The sequence below is a fragment of the Phyllopteryx taeniolatus genome, chromosome 7 (genome assembly GCF_024500385.1).
Source record: "Phyllopteryx taeniolatus isolate TA_2022b chromosome 7, UOR_Ptae_1.2, whole genome shotgun sequence".
Classification (NCBI taxonomy): Eukaryota; Metazoa; Chordata; class Actinopteri; order Syngnathiformes; family Syngnathidae; genus Phyllopteryx; species Phyllopteryx taeniolatus.
The window spans coordinates 6,758,335-6,775,476 of NC_084508.1; the positions used below are offsets into that span (position 1 = coordinate 6,758,335).

Below are 17,142 nucleotides of genomic sequence, written 5' to 3' on the forward strand. Positions count from 1 at the left end.
GTGTGCTAATGATTGCCATACAGTGGCTACGGAAAGTATTCAGACCCCCTTACATTTTTCACTCTTTGTTATATTGCAGCCATTTGCTAAAATCATTTCAAGTCATTTTTTCCACATGAATGTACATACAGCACCCCAAATTGACAGAAACAAAAACAGAATTGTTGACATTTTTGCGGATTTATTAAAAAAGAACAACTGAAATATCACATAGCCATAAGTATTCAGTATTGAGCAGACGCACCCTTTTGAGCTCATCCAGCCACGAGTCTTTTTCCCGCCCGGATTTTGGGATCCTCTGCCATTCCTCCTTGCAGATCCTCTCCAGTTCTGTCAGGTCGGATGGTAAACTTTGGTGGGCAGCCATTTTCAGGTCTTTCCGGAGATGCTCAATTGGGTTTCGGTCAGGGCGCTGGCCGGGCCGTTCAAGAACGGTCACGGAATTGTTTTGAAGCCACTCCTTGGGTATTTTAGCTGCGTGCTTATGGTCATTGTCTTGTTGGAAGGTGAACCTTCGGGCCAGTCTGAGGTCCTGAGCGCTCTGGAGAAGGTTTTGTTCCAGGATATCCCAGTACTTGGCCGCATTCATCTTTCCTTGGATTGCAGCCGGTCGTGCTGTCCCTGCAGCTGAAAAACACCCCCACAGCACGATGCTGCCACCGCCATGCTTCACTCTTGGGACTGTGATGAGCAGTGCCTGCTTTTCTCCACACTTGCCGCTTAGAATTAAGGCCAAAAAGTTCCATCTTGGTCTCATCGGACCAGAGAATCTTATTCCTCACCATCTTGGAGTCCTTCAGGTGTTTTTTAGCAAGCTCCATGCGGGCTTTCATGTGTCTTGCACTGAGGAGAGCCTTCCGTCTGCCATGCTGCTATAAAGCCCCGACTGGTGGAGGGCTGCAGAGATGGTTGACTTTCTTGAACGTTCGCCCATCTCCTGCCTGCATCTCTGGAGCTCAGGCACAGTGATCTTTGGGTCCTTCTTGACCTCTCTCACCAAGGCTCTTCTCCCACGATGCAGAATGCGGACGGCCAGTTCTAGGAAGGGTTCTGCTCGTCCCAAACGTCTTCCATTAAAGGATTATGGAGGCCACTTTGCTTTTAGGAACCTGAAGTGGAGCAGATTTTTTTTGTAACCTTGGCCAGATCTGTGCCTTGCCACAGTTCAGTCTCTGAGCTCTTCAGGCAGTTCCTTTGACCTCATGATTCTCATTTGCTCTGAGATGCACTGTGAGCTGTAAGGTCTTATCTAGACAGGGGTGTGGCTTTCCTCATCAAGTCCAATCAGTACCATCAAACACAGGTGGACTCCAATGAAGGTGTAGAACCATCTCAAGGATGATCAGAAGAAATGGACGGCACCCGAGTTAAATGTACGAGTGTCACAGCAAAGGGTCTGAATACTTATGGCTGTGTGATAGTTCAGTATTTCTTTTTTTCCATAAATATGCAAAAGTTTCAACCATTCCATTTTTTTCTGTCAACATGGGGTGCTATGTGTACATCAATGAGGGGGGGGGGGGAATGAACTTCAATGGTTTTAACAAATGGCTGCAATATATTAAAAAGAGTGAAAAATTGAAGGGGGTCTGAATACTTTCCGTACACACTGTGCCTACCAAATTTTGCGCTGCTAAGTTAAACTTGCTTCAGGGGCTGAATTTTCAAATCCTTCCAGGTGGAGGGATTGCCACCGATGACGAATATTTCTCTTCTCTCGTCGTCGTCGTCTTCTCCTAACAGTCCTTGTTGAGGCTGCTCCTTCTTTTTGGATTTGGAAAAGCACAGCAAAAATAACAGAAGGCACAAAAGGAGCAGAGTTAATCCTGTGAAGCAGCGAACCCCTGCTAGGAGATGGGGGGCCGAGCACGACCACCAATAGCGCAAATCCGCCAATAATTGACGCTCCTTACAATTGCGATGAACCCCCGTGCACAGTTTGAACATTTAATTGAGTGCTTCATTCATGTACCACTAGAGGGAGCCTGCCTGCATGCATGCGTAGCACACTTTGAGAATCACTGCTCTAACTAAATGATCAGGACAAGTATTCAAATCCTTTCCCAACACGTCCACAATGCACACAAAAAAAAGAGCTTCTGGAAATGTACTTTGGAATTTGTGTATACATGCTGTGGCTTTTTTTTGGTTTTTTTTTTGTTAGGAGAGCGCGGATGGTTAATGTCAGGGTTTCATGTCAAAGCAAAGGGGCATCTTTCCAAAGCTGTGGTGATGCCCCAAGAAGCCAACGTCTCCGCTGCCAGCCGCCGCAAAATGAAACGCTGTCATGACAAATGTCGTGTTTGAGTGACTAGTTTGATAGTTGGCAAAGCAGGGTGGGTTGGGGGAGACAAAAAAAAACAAAAACGCAAGAAGTAATTTTTGTTTAGGTGTATTTTTTCATTTCATTTTTTCAAGGCACATCATCAGAAAAAAACATTGTAGTGCATATGAAATAAGTGTTAAAAAAAAAGAAAGAAAAGAAAATAGCTTGAGAGCAGAATGGTGTGGTAAGGATGTTGGTGAAGATCCAACATAAAGCACAAGCCAGTCGTCGCATTGAATTATACCGGATTAGGGGTTGTCGAGGCTCACAAAAGAGTCGTAAAGTGGATCTGTCAAATATAGCGTTGGTGTCCGTCAGTTGGGAGAAGAAAGCAAGAGAAAGACGAGAGGGCGCAGGTGTGAAAGAAACGTGCCAGAAAGCAAGAGTGTCAGAGTGTCGGAGGCGACGGCGCAGCTCAAACGGGATCCCGCGGCCGCTGCCAGTAACATCAGACGGCGTTTGGCGTTTTCGTTGCGTAAGGGCCCCGGGCCGGTTTGGATTTCGTAAACGGGTGCATAATTAATGGCTCGTGGCTAGCTAATGTGGCAGCGGAAGCATTGTGTTGCACTCTGATGAGGCCGTTAAACGTGGATACGGTTGCTTGGTGAGACTCCGCCAACTGTCACGGCACAGAAAGATTGAAAAGCTGCGCAATAATAAATAGGATATATATGGATATATTTTGGTGTGGAAGAAAAACCTTTTACTTCAAGATAGCCCTACTGTAAGCTAAACAGTCACTTTCTGTCCACCTTTTCTTTTTTCTTTTTTTTTTTTAAATGTTTGAGTGCAGTTGTAAAAGCCTTTTATTGCTATTCAACAGATATTTGAATACAAACGACGGCGCAACACGCAGCAAAAAATATGGCAAAAACTCTTTCAATCTTAAGTACAATATGACAGTGCTATTTTCCTTAATAGGCAGCACATTAAAAAAATGTTTTGATTGGAAGGCGAGAGCATATTAATGGCATTTCAGTTAATTCAATTGACTTCATTTTTTAATTTCATGCGAGGGAATGTCAGACTCGAGCAACCCGAAATAACTTCTCGCGGATGTTTTCGCCGTCATCTGCTGAGTAATGCTAACCGGTCGTAATGTGAGTGACGGACGGCTCTGAAATGCGCTCCTATCAGACGCAGGACGAGTTAAGGGGCAACATAAGGGGCCAATATAAGATAAATGGGGGGGGTCCGAATGTAAATCAAAGTCCACGAATAAAAACACTGAGCGGGAAATGAACTTAATTGGTCCCCTTTGAGAATATCAATTCGGTGACAGTTGTAACTCTCTCACTGACAAGCACTCATATGGACGCCATTATCAAGTTGACCCTAAACGTGGAGACCTGCAAAACTCACGCGCGCACCGAGCCAAGGGAAAATTCAATATTGCACGGCCGCGGACTTGGACGTTCGTTTGAAGGCGTCACGAAGGCATGAGACGTTTCCTTTTGCATGACCCCCCTTTTCCCTCAACCCGGTGAACCGGTAAACCCTGGGCTGGCCAGTTTGGGAGGAAATCACATTTTAGTCGTCTAATCTGATGCAGGGCTGCGGAGCTGGTAGACATTTGTTGGAAGGCCTCGGCATCACGGTGGGTTAAGTGCTTCCATGAAGCTGTTGTGCAGCTCTGCCCGGCCTCCATCAGGGACATGCACATGGGAAGCATGGCAGTCAAGTACTGTGCTTAAGTAGATTTTTCAGGTGTCTCTACTTTACGTACACATTTTTCTGATGACTTTTTACTTGCAAAAATGTCGACAAAGTCTACTAGAACATCTGAACTTTATTAGGGGCTAACCAGAGAAACTTTAAATGGTGGCACGTGTGTGCCGACTTCCATTTAACACGAGTTTAAATGCAATTGGTTAATTCTGAACACAGCCACGTCCTAGTGATTAAGAGGGTGTGCACACTTTTGCAACCACATTATCGCAGTTATTTTTACTTTCCCTCTCGATTTTTAAAATTGGGTTTTACAAGTTAGGTCACAGCTAAAGTATTTTAATATCACAAAAACCTGGCATTTGAACCAGGGTGTGTAGACTTTTTATATGCACTGTAGTTGACAGTAATCATTTATTTTTATTGTTTACTTTCGTACTTATTTCAGAGTCTGTACTTTTGTACTCAAGTACAGGAGTTGAAAAGGTACTTCTAGCGCACACGTGTCAAACTCAAGGCCGGGGGACCAGATCCGGCCCGCCACATCTTTTTTTGTGGCCTTCTAAAGTAAATCAAGTGTCTACTTCAAGTTTCCCGCCAAAAGGATTTGTTCTTTTCATTTTTGCAGAAAATGTGTACAAAAACTGCAAATTTGCTTCACTTTTATAGATAACGAGCATTTTTTTTCCCACCAAATCCCAATACATAAATTCAACAATAGTATTCATATTTGGTTGTCACTGTTCTCTATGATTTCTGATTTCAAAATGCAATTTGTTAAAAAAAGAAAAAAAGAAATGTGGATACAATACGTAATAATACAAAGAGGTGATGATACGGTACATTGATATGATTACAACTCATTCACTGCCAGCCTTCCCAGTTAACATGGATATTTGACTTCTAAAGCCGTCAATGGCAGTGAATGTGCTTAGTGATCTTATATATACAGTATATGATTTTCACAGTCAAAACGGCCATTTGAGAGGAAACCATGGCTACGACGCCCCTGTTCTCGTCTTTTTTCCCCCACGAATATCTGTGCTGCTACTTAAATACTGAGCGCCAACTCTGTGAAAAGAGTGATACAGCTGGCCTGGCTCGTTATGTGAGCAGCCTCATTTAGTCATCATAAGAAGCGCTTCCTGTTGTGCCATCCGAATAGTTTGTAATTGTGGCCTCCGGACTATCCAGGCATGGGTGCAAAATGGCTGTTAAGAACAATTTCTTCAGTCATTTACATGAACGCTTCCTCCCACCAATTTATCGGCAGGGCTCGCACTCCCTTTCTAGTTCATCCGCATCTGGAAAACACTCCCTCCCTCGCGTTCAGTCATTCGCTGTGTGCGCACTCATATCCCAGCATTCATCCATCTCGGCTGCAGAGAATGTACAGGAATGATATATACATGGGTCATTCTAGAATTGGCAAAATATTTTTGAAAAATAGACCGTTTTTTAAAAAAGAGTTTTTCGTGAAATTAGATTTTCCCATCTACAACCAACAATGGTGTGGTGGTTGAAAAATATGAAAGATACCACTTTTTTTTTCAGGCTGTTAAATGAGCGATAGAACATAATTATGAGATGGTATATAATAGCAGCGTAAGGTATAATGCTAAACTTGACCTTGGTAACCCAAGCTTTTTTTTCTTGAAAAGTTGTGATTTTGGAGATGCGAGGATTCTGCCTGACAGCACCGATATGTAAATTGGCCATCAAGAGAGAGGGACGAGAGAAATAAAAAACAACAAAAACATTGCAGAGGGTGCTCAAGAGCTGTTTGATGTTTTAAATAATATTTATGAATCACTTTTAGTACAGCTGTAGTTAGGTCTTGTCTCAGGACACCTACAATTTACACAACAAGTGCAGGGATTGTTTGAAATTTCATGGAGGGACTGTAATGACCCGTGCGTAAATTTGTCTTTGCAAATCTTTTGGATTCGAATCTTAGCAACAGCAAAGGCCAGCCGGCTAAAAGGCAGTGGAAATGATATGTGTAAACTATGTAATGTGAATGTTTTAGCCAAGCTGTGTTTAATTTGCTATCCTGACGAAGCGCATGAGAAACCTGCCTCCCTTTGGCTGTCTCATTGAATCATGTGGATATAATTTCATCCATTTACGTGTTTTCTGCTCTTTGCTGTGGTTGCCACGGGGCATTTGGAAGCGGGCAGATTAAACGCACATGTTCCTCCCCATCTGCTGCTCTCCCCTTCCGAAACAGATCCCGAAGTGTCGGCAGGTTTTTCCCTCGCAGAGAAAGACACCTTGTGATAAACCGAGACCCGTCGGGCCGTGCCCTGTTTTCGTACTTAGAAGCTTATACAGACTCCTTTTTATTTTTTTGGCGCAGTGGCACTTTATAACATGTTTTATTTGGCCACTGTACTTTTTTGGCACCTGAATGTGAGCCCTTCATCGTGTCTGTCAGGCTTGGAAACGGGGCAGGTCGGACCTGCACGGTCAAACTAATCACGGCGGAAAGCTGATTGCTGAGGTCGCTGGGATTTTTCAGGACCCTTTCCTTTTACGGAACATGAGTAATCGTGAATTTCATGCGAGTTAACAGCTGTGTGGTTCAGTCACATCTCCCAGTCATTAGTCAGAGTCCTCATCTACAATTACCAGTCATGGACGTACAGTGTCAGTGCTGTGGTGGCTATCAAAGGAGTGAGGAACTCAAAACTATCTTAAATATTAAAGAACATCGCAGAGTTGAATCTTTGATAAACCTAGCTATATTAGCTTGCCTGAAAAAAAAATATACAAAAAATACAAAAAAACTCACCTCTTCGCACTTCTCAGAGTATTTTTGTGCTTTCTGTAAAAATCTCTCCCACGGGATGTCGCCACAGCTTTATCTAAAGGGGTCAAGAGTACATTAATTAGGCCAAAGGAAGTATGATGACATGGTATCAGCATGTATGTCAGGGGAATGAGTTAAGTTTAGCCTGGGTTGTTGTGGAGGTCGCGGAGAGTCTTCGCAAGTGATAAGTTGGCGCCATGGCAGCGAGCCAGGAGGAAAGAGTGCGTAAAGGACAGAATATGTCCGTAGGTAGGGATCATTTCACATTGAAGAAAGAAGATAACAAAGTGCCACGTGTCATCTGCAAAGCAAAACTAGCTAACGAACCACAACCGCACGTCAGTTACGACATATTGTCATTTACTGGCTCCCAAGTCACTCACCGGGCTGGGCCCCAGCGTTTCAAGCCACACACACTCAGTCACAGATGTTATTGTGTGGAACGTGAGGATGGCAACCCCGAGTGGACAAGATTAATACCTGCACCCGACATGCACATGGTCATTTAGTAATGCAAAAGGAATTTGTATCCGATTACCCGATTAATCAATGAGCTAATCGTCACAGTCTAAAATTATTCGATAGGCGCAGCCCTACGCCATAAAACCAATTTATTTCTTTACATTCTGCTTTATTATGTTCTATTGTGTAACTTTCTTTATATGATACGGTGCTAAAAACGCAACAAATTGTAGTTTTTTTTCTGGCATTTCAGTTAGTATCAATGCGGAATATTGATTTGACATATGAGTATATTGAATTGGCCATGTCAGCAGGCACATTTATCTCCCCGATACCGTTCCATAATGGCCGGTTTGTTCCCATCCCCGGCAGGTTTCGAATGCGCCGCCGGCTCTCGGCACGGCTTCCTTTCAGCCCCCGCTTGCCGCCTGCCGGTTAGGAGTCGTTTCCCGCGAAGGCCTCGGGCCATCGCCGCCAGTTCGTCCGTCTGTTATGATCAGCTGCCCGTCCGCCCTTGCGACCTTACTCCCCCCTCTTCGGTCATATCAAGACCCCGGCGTCATCCCCAATGTTTACGGAGCGATCGAACCGAGCCCCCCCAGCCCCCTCCTCCTCCTCCTCCTCCCGCTCCGGACGGAGATGGAGTGCCTCCGCGGTTATCTGCCGCTTTACCTCAGCCGGAGGTCTCGGAGAGGAAAACCAAACATGTTTGAGGCAATTCTAGTGATTAGAGCTGTCTAAGCTGTTTTCACAGATAATATCCAAGGCAAGATGAATCTCGTGTCACCACGTTTCGCTGTTGATGGAACGTAAAACCCGCGAGTCCATCACTTAAGCTGCAGTTGGAGTTTTCTTCCAAAGCAGCGCATGATGTGAGCGTGGTTTTGGATCCTTTTGGGACTTTTCAGAATCATTGTCAGCAATTGGTCAGTCTTGTGGAAATTCAATGCATCAGCGACTTTCGCTCATGCATTTCAATCATTTCAGTGACTGACATTTTTTTGAAAGCTTATTGCAGTGCTTGCAAGTTCTTCGAACAAATTGAAAAGAAGGGCGATGGGATGGGAGATAAATGAAGTACAAATACTTCATGATTTGACTTAAGGAGATTTTTCAGGTATCTGCTCTTTCATTGATTTTTCTGAGGACTTTGTAGCTTCACAATACGTGAAGCGGCAGTTTTAATTGATTGCTTTATTTGAACGTATAGCTTATGAAAAGAAAGGATAGATATAAAATGAATAAAGAACATGACGGTAAATTTCATCCCTTAACACAATTATATAGTTTGAACTTATAATATCATAATAATAGGTTATTCATATGCATTACGCTGTTATATAAATGTATCAAAATAACACGTGTACAATAATCCTTTCGCAAAGCTCAAATAAATAAACCCTTATATATGTATTTAGAAAGAAACAAAAAACACAAACACAATTTCAAGCATCCTAATCCCAAGCATAATTTCTTTATGAACATTGCAAGCGCACCGCACGTTTTCTGAGAACTATGTAGTACTGAATTTTGGCGGTATAGCGTTAAATTGTTTTTCACCATTTCAGTTTTACAGATTATTATTATTTTATTTTATTTTATTCCGGTTGTGGTTAAAATGAGTCCCCCCTCCCCTACTATATAAAAACTTGGTCATCTGGCACAATTGCACATCTGTACCGCTACAGCGTTCAGTTAGCTAGCTAGCTCTAGGCCTACACGGCGAAACTGTGTCTTCCCTGGATGCGAAAACTTACAAAACAGCTTGGTGTCTTTCTTAAAATTCCCAGGCGAGGAGGTGACGCTGCGGACGAGCCCGGAAGCTCGAGAGGAGCCCCTGGAAACCTGTTAGCTCGCAAGCTAGTGCCTCTTGTCGCGCCGCCGAAAACCTCATGACGATCTGTGGGCTATTTACCGGCCGCCAGAGGCTGTAAGCGGATGTATATTTTCATGCAGGAATGTGTAGTAGCATTTATTTATTAGCAGACACCCCCAAAGCGTTTGAGAGCGCCCAGACAACGGTTGATTTTTCACCATTTTAAAGCCTCATTTTAAATACCTGCCAATTTATTTATTGATTTATTTTTATTTTAGTCATTGAAATTTGCCACGGTTGTTAACAACACTCTTCTCTGTGGCGTTTCAAATTTATGTTAAAAACATTTATTTTTACATTACATTGACAACATGTAGAGGATTTGAATCAGTACTTGTACTTGGTCTTTTTTTGTTTTTGTTTGTATCTCTACTTCTTCTTAAGTACAGAATGTGAGTACTTTCGCCACCTCTGGTGTAACCCTGGAATTAGACACAACAAAAGCCCTCACTGTAGCATATACAGTAATTCTTCACAGCCAGTTTCTTGGCTGGTGCCTGCGCCTTGAGGCGACACCGCCAGTCGGTTTCCCAGCAGCCTGGAAAAAAAAACCTCAGCCCATCTCATCATCCGCGCTAGTCCCAAGTAATAATACGCTCCCAGCGATTAACACGTTTTCCTCCACGGAGCCCTAACTAGAATTTAGCCCTACTTTTGTTTTGCACAAAAGAAAGCATTGAAACTGTGAAATTCCCCCCCCCCCTCTCTCAGACACATAAATGCACACATTGGGCACAGCCATGAGGGCAGTGTTTGTTTTTGTCTTTGACAGTCCGCACGGCTCGCTGATGTGTCGGAAGGGGGTGCCGATGTCCGTCTACGCTAAGATTTGCATTAGGCTTTCACCATCGCCGTTACATCTGACACGACGGGCGGGAGTGTTGACATGTATGTTTCCACCGGGTGTGCACTCATCAAGACGTTTTCCGTCGACGTTTGCCGGTCTTTGACGTTAACAGTTTGCTGATTTAAAAGCGGATCGCCCACTTTGTTAGCTGGCAGCCGAGTGGGCAGAGTAAAATATCAATCGATTTTGTCAAATGAATATACACTCCTTACAATACGTTAGGGATAAAGGACCTTCGAGTGAAAATGAAAAAACCTTCCAGGAATGTTCACTTCTGTGCCTTTCTGTTACTCTTCCAGTCCCTCCGCATGTCCGTTGCAACCCGCTAAGGACACTCTGCGACACGCTAAGCTCAGTCAGCCATTGTCGGGATTCAAACAGGATGTTTTCAGAGGGATGTGGCCATTCAGTTTACAGGGTCATCAGCAGGTTGAAACAGAGAGACGGGAGGAGTCACAGAAAGGCATATGCTTGGAAATGTTCACCTGTTATGATTTTTTTTATTTCATTCGGCTCCTTGTTAGAGAACAGGAAATAATTTAAAATGTACTGAAACGTTAAAAGTTTAGTTTAGTCTAATGAAACTTTACAAGTTGTAATGCATTTTTGGTTCTTTCACCTGAAAGCAACCAATACCCATAACTTTTTATTTATTGGTTTAAAACAAATCTTATTTATATATTTATTTACTGTACATAGACCTGCAAATACACCCACCCCCCCCAAAAAAAAATTAAATACTGTTAAATTTGCATGTTACTTTTAATTTTGTTTTGTTTTTTAACTCTCAACTCCACTTCATTTTATTTCTAGAACAGGTTAAGGAAAACCACAGCTGAAACAAAGTCCTGTACATAAATACAAAATTAACATAAGACAATTAAAACATCATAATTTGGGAATACTAACAAAAACAACATGGACATTGTCTCGAGTTGTGTTGCAATGTTTAACCTTTGTTGAATGACTGTGTTTTTGCAGCCTGTTGACTTTTTTTGCGGCCATGTTGCATAATGTACTTCATTGTACATTTTACGCTCAATTTCAGTTGCAAACCAAAGATGGGGGGGGGGGGGGGGGGGGGAAGGAAAAAAAAAAAAAAAAAAGGTTTGCTCGATTTTCCCCAAATAATACACAGACACTGCATCGCTACCAGACTGCGGGGACAATTGCAAAAGCGGCGACAGATCAGATCTGCTCACCCGAGCCGCCTCCGCCATGACGGGCTTGGGTTTCGGCGATATTAAATGGAGCGTTGGTGAATAGAACGTTCAGCCTGCGCGCTGCGTGAGTGAATGAAGACGAGCGGGGGATGAGCCTCCATGAAGTGCCGGCCGGGCCCATTAGACTGATGGTGTCACTCTCTACTTCGCCGCAACCCGATCTGATACAGGCTTAGCTAATGACCCATGCGGACATAATGCAAAGTGACAATTTCCGCTTCTTTTAGCCCTCCCGCATGCTTTAAACGCATTATTAAAACAGGCAAACTTCAAAAAAGAGCTTCAAGCTGTTTATTGCCATTGCCAGTTGAAGTTTACTGTTAAACATAAAACAATGAGAATAGCATATTGTGTATTTAAAACAACCACACACTAACTTTGATTTAGGAAAGTCCGCTTAGCTTCATGCGAACTAACAACACAAAACGCAACAGATGAGCTAGCATATAGCATGGCTGTTGTTTTGTTTGAAACCCTTTTAAATAAAAGATATTCGAACACAAAAATATATATAACTCACAGGCGTATATTCTTTATCCTCTGCGAAAACCGACTCATATTACTAAAGCTCACTGAGTCACTTACAATAGTTGTGAAACTCGTCTTTGTTTTTCCCTGCATGACTGGACTGTACTGCCCCCCAGTGGCCAAGTCACCCACACCAGAAGGAGCAGCAATCAATAATAAGAAAGAAATTGCGTTGCACAAACTTTTTAATTATTTACATTACATTTAATTGTTATGGCTTAGTTTTTTTAATGTGTAATATTATAGCAAGCTGTTTTTGTTATTAAAAACACATTACACATTTTTTTTTCAATCATTTTGTTGGGGGAGACTGGAAGGGATTATAGTGGAGCCCCAGATATCGCAGTTCAGCACAGTTTTTTCATTTTCTTTCAAATATTTACCAATATTTTAAGTAAAAAAAAAAAATAAAAAAAAATCTGTTTTGTTTTTCCTTATTTGTCAATTACAGTTTTGTCCACCGTTATGGCATTTCCTTTTGTTTTCAATTGGGAAAGATGATTTGACAGTCTTTAAGCTCTTTCTACAATTTACAATCTGAGACGGCAAACAAACGCTTCCGTAACAAATCGCAGCCACACAGTGATGGAACTTTCTGATTTCTGATTTTCATTTGAAAAAGAAAAAGTGTTTTCAGCTTTTATGCAGTATTTATCCAAAGTGGCTCCTTCAATGAGTCAAAGCTTTCAAATGCATTTTTGTTTGGAGATTGATTCCATGATATCATTTGTAACTTGAATTCTTTATTTGTTCTGTGCTTTCATTTTAGAGTAAAATGAGAAATTGTAACCTTAATTATTATTATAATGTTTTCTTTAAATCATTGCGCAACACGTCAGCTAACCCGTGCCTAACAACATCAACAGTGACCTACGATTAAATGCCGCAAAATTGAGGACTGGTAATGATAGTGTGTCGTTATTGAGTAGTTGAAGGTAAGAAAGGTTCCACCTCGTGGTTTAAGGTGCGCACTTCCTTCCACTATGTCACTGGAAGGCAGTACATGGGAAGCGCTTAGAGCCCACTCGGGGAGAGGACGGGAGGGATTGGGTGGAGCAAACTATTTTTGAGGCAATATTTTCATTTCAACCTAGCACTAGTGCCGTACTGTTTTACATGCTTGTTTAAGAAGGACATGCAGTTTCAACATTTTTTTGTAATCTCTAAAATCTTAAGGGTGCTTTTCTTCATTTTAGGAGTGCTTCAGCACCCCCAAAAAAATGGGCTAGTATAATACAGGCAGGAATCTTGATGTACAAGTGACCCGAATTGCAAGTTTTTTGAGATACGAGCCGTCATTCGGCCGATTTTTGCTTTGCAAAATTTGAGACATGAGCACTATATGGTGGCAGTGAACTCAGAATTTCACATTGTGTATTGTAACAACCACATCATTTTGCCTTTAAGTCTACTAGCTTAGTGCAAACACAATTTTAAACGCCATAGACGGACTAACGAATAGCGTCTGTGACGGTTGTTAGGCAAAGGATTTTTGAACAAGTAGACAGACAATATAGCAATACTCACAGGCATATATTCTTTATCCTCTTTGAAATTTGCCAAATACGACTGCAGTTACCGAATCACTTAAAGTAGTTGTGAAAGTCTTCTTCGTTTTTGTCTGCATGACAGTATTACACTGCCCCTGGTGGCCAAGTTGCAACCCGTTGAATTGACCATGATGTATAAATTGTTTATGTTTTTATAAGGTTGACAATTATAGAGTGCTATTTTCGTCATTTCATTTTATTTATTTATTTTTTTGGGGGGGGGGTCTGTAATGGATGATTTACGTGCTTGGTCACGGAGCAAATGAAAGTTGAAAGTCAAGCTACCAGCTCGCTGCTTTCTGCGTCCACGCATTCCCATCCTAACCACACGCATGTCTCCTCCGCAGTTCGAGGGCTGCAACAAAGCGTTTTCGCGTCTGGAGAACTTGAAGATCCACCTGAGGAGCCACACGGGGGAGAAGCCGTACCTGTGCCAGCACCCGGGCTGCCAGAAAGCTTTCAGCAACTCCAGCGACCGCGCCAAGCACCAGCGCACTCACCTGGACACGGTCAGAAATCAACAAGTGTCTGCACCGTCTGATCTCTTTATTTTTTTCCAGGCACGATCGATATTTGGCAGCTACGCGGCTCGATGTGCTCTCACGAGAATCGAGAAGGAAGTTGTTACAGATGTTAAGCACCGAACGGCACTGTGCAAACGTTTAACACCACTTCCCCTGACACACGTTACAATCATTTTTATATCCTTGTGAAGACCAGACGCCCTAGTGGTTGAGCACACCCGCCTCACAGTGTTGAGGTTCTGGGTTCGAACCTGTGTGGAGTTTGCATGTTCTCACCGTGCTCGCGTAAGTTCGGCCTCATTCCGCATTCCGAAAACATGCACGTTAGCTTCATTGAACGCGCTAAATCGGGGGTGTCAAACATACGGCCCGCGGGACAAAACCCGGCCCACCAGGGGGTACAATCCGGCGAGCGGGATGAATTTGAAAGTGAAAAAAATACACAAGACATTGTGGTGGTCGCGACAAAGGATCATTTTGAGAATTATTACGCTCATGTTGGAAATGGAATGGTGATAATTCCTAGGTCTTCCTGAGTTGATTTCATTTGAAAGTGCAATACTGACTGTGACTTAAATTGTGCCTTAAAATACATTCACTGTGATCAATATTTCAATTTCACATTGTAGATGACAAACTGAAGCAACATTTTCCCAAGAAATCTGATGTTATTTTGTAAAATGGAAGGGGGAAAAAAAGCCATTAAATGTAAAGATTTTCTTAACATACTTGTTTTGTTTTGAATGAAGACAAAGGGAAAAGTTAGGCAGTATGTGGTTCCTGAACTTGTAGTTCCTGAACTACAATCGGCATGACGGTCTTAATTGTCCACTAATGTCAATGTGAATGGAAATGCTCGTCACGTGATTGGCCGGCAACTAGTCCAGGGTGTACCCCCACGTCTCACCCGAAAATGTCACCCTCGACCCCAATGAGGACAAGCACTATAGAAAGTGAATAGATGGAAAGTGAAACGTCAGAAGACATAAAAAAAAATATATATAAATAAATAAATAAAAATGCAAGTTAGGAGCAACTTAATGGAGTCACGCTCACCTGGCTGCATTATGTTTATTTTCATTGCCGTTTTCAGGTTGAGGTCAAATGGAGCCAGAACATTAAGTACCAAACACATTAAGTTTTGGCATTGAAAATAAATGCTGGCTTTGTAGAAAAGATGCATTGGCACTGAAAAAAATTGCGTTATACAGTATTTTCTTTGGATTTTCTTTTTTATATTATGATGTTTTTCAATGTGAGTCTTAAGATTTCTTTTTTTCAGTGACAGTGTTTTCCTTTTTTTCAGCGTCGTCCATTTGCAATTTGCACTTTTGTTTTTTTCTAGGATTTCTTTGGGTCAGTATTTTAGTTTTTAGTTCCAGGCAAGTCCAAATTTAGAGTTGTGCGCCTACAGTGTAGTACCACGTTGTGCCACAACACACCAGGCAGCACTGAGCTCGGCTGGAAGGCACGTAGCATCGTTTAGAGCAAGAAAAAGAGGCAGATAAGGTCCCCAACAGTAATGGTTCCCACAAAACAGAGAGAATATACGCCTGTGAGTATTGCTGTATTCTCTGTTTGTATGCGTTGCTGTTCCGTGTGTTGTTTCAACGTTTATAATTACCGTAAACATCTATGCTAATTTCCATTAGCTAACATATGGCATTTCAGATACGAGTTTAATTTGCTCCCGGACCACACTCGTAACTCAAAACAGTCATATCTCAAATTGTCTTTCCTCGTTCAAATGAATAGAAATGCCATTCATCTGTTCAAGTCTCCACGCGAAAAGAAAAAACAGTTTGCAATGTGTCTTTTGTTTGAATAAAAATAGCACTCAAAGTATTTGACTTTATGAAAACATACAGTAATGACATAATTCATTTGAATGTAAAGAATTAAGCCGTTTTTGCTACATTTTTTGCTCCAATTCAATGGACACTGTGCTGCTCCTTCTGGTGTGTGCAGCATAATATCGATTTACTGATATACATGGAGCCGGTCGAATCTCCGCATTAAACCGGAGTAATATTAGTTTACTTACTATTGAAATTTTCGCGGTGGCAATAAACAGTTTGAAGCCTCTTTTTTGAAGAATTGTTTACTATATGTCAAAGTGCTGCTTGTTGTCAAGTAAGCTAAGAATTTTTGCTCACATATCCAAGCCAAAAAAAAAAAAAAGCACCGAACGTTGGCTCCTGTCTTGAAAAACTTGTAAGTCGGGTCAGTTGTATCTCAAGGCGTCACTGTATATGTTCGCATTAAGCTAGTGGACTTTTGTTAGACAAAATTTGATGGTTTGGTTGAGCATTTTGGTGTTGAAATAAATGTTAAATTCTCGTTCTCTCTGTTTTTTTCGTCACCTGGGAGAAAAAAAGCAACTCGAAGCAAGCAGACTTCCTCATATTTTGAGAACTGTGCGAGCGAGAGAGTGAGAACAGGCGCTAAGGAATATTTTCAAATGTTTGCTTACGTTGAAGTGGGTATTAACATGTTTGAAATGTGTTTGCAGCGAGTGACAGAAGAAAAACTATTAAATATGGTCTCTGTACATCACAGATGTTTAACAATTGCAAGTGGGCTTAGAACGCATCCCGCTACGTTTAACAGTGGTTCGCTGTATCGATTTGTTTTCTTTCTTTTTTTTTTACATCCTAGATTCAACAAGCAAAACAGAGGTTAACTTATTCTGACTTTTATGGCATTTATTCATGCAGCAGAATTTTTAAAAACAATTGTCCCTCGATAACCCTAAATGACATCTGCAAAACTGAAACGGAAAAGAAATGGAGTTCATGATTGGATTTATTTATTTTTCCCCCAATTGCGTTTCTATTTCTTGACTGTGTTCGCCACATATTCACCTGCGTCTGCATAGGTACAATATTGAATGTGGCCTTGTGTTATTATATCAGTCAAGTTTCCCACCGCCCACTCTTTCCACAAGTAGGACAAATGATACAGCTAATCTGGGAGGGCGCTGCTTACGGCTTCACATTAACACCCTGCTAAAAGGCCCGCACTGCCAAGAGCACTTTAGACGAAAATGATTTTTAAGCTTTAATGATATTTATTCTACACAGAAGTCACGCTTGATTTTGGTCACTCAAGGCGCCGTGCCACGCCGGGCTGCAAAACAAACACGGCTCAGATGAGTGGCACCGTAAGCGCCTTGGAATAACAAAATCGGCTTATTTACAGAGGTCGTCAACGTACGAGGAGGCACAGCTAATAAAGACCTGGATCGACTTACACTTTAATAGGCATCTTATGTTCCGAAGGAAGGAGGGGGGGGGGGGGGAAACTGCTGTTAAGGGAAGAGGGGG

The 17,142-nt window shown here is 42.1% G+C and overlaps 1 protein-coding gene and 1 long non-coding RNA gene across 5 annotated transcripts in view; one reads left to right on the forward strand and one right to left on the reverse strand.

Annotated features, from left to right (window-relative positions):
* Nucleotides 1-17,142, forward strand: part of LOC133481281 (uncharacterized) — a 100,806-nt gene that overhangs the window by 55,484 nt on the left and 28,180 nt on the right. For all 4 annotated transcript variants that reach the window (XM_061780448.1, XM_061780449.1, XM_061780451.1 and 1 more), the window contains exon 5: nt 13,640-13,801. In XM_061780448.1, coding sequence (XP_061636432.1) covers nt 13,640-13,801 — 162 coding nt within the window. The remainder of the gene's footprint in view (nt 1-13,639; nt 13,802-17,142) is intronic.
* Nucleotides 1-17,142, reverse strand: part of LOC133481285 (uncharacterized) — a 46,854-nt gene that overhangs the window by 3,454 nt on the left and 26,258 nt on the right. The window contains exon 3 of the long non-coding RNA XR_009789505.1: nt 6,789-6,861. This is a non-coding gene — a long non-coding RNA (uncharacterized LOC133481285). The remainder of the gene's footprint in view (nt 1-6,788; nt 6,862-17,142) is intronic.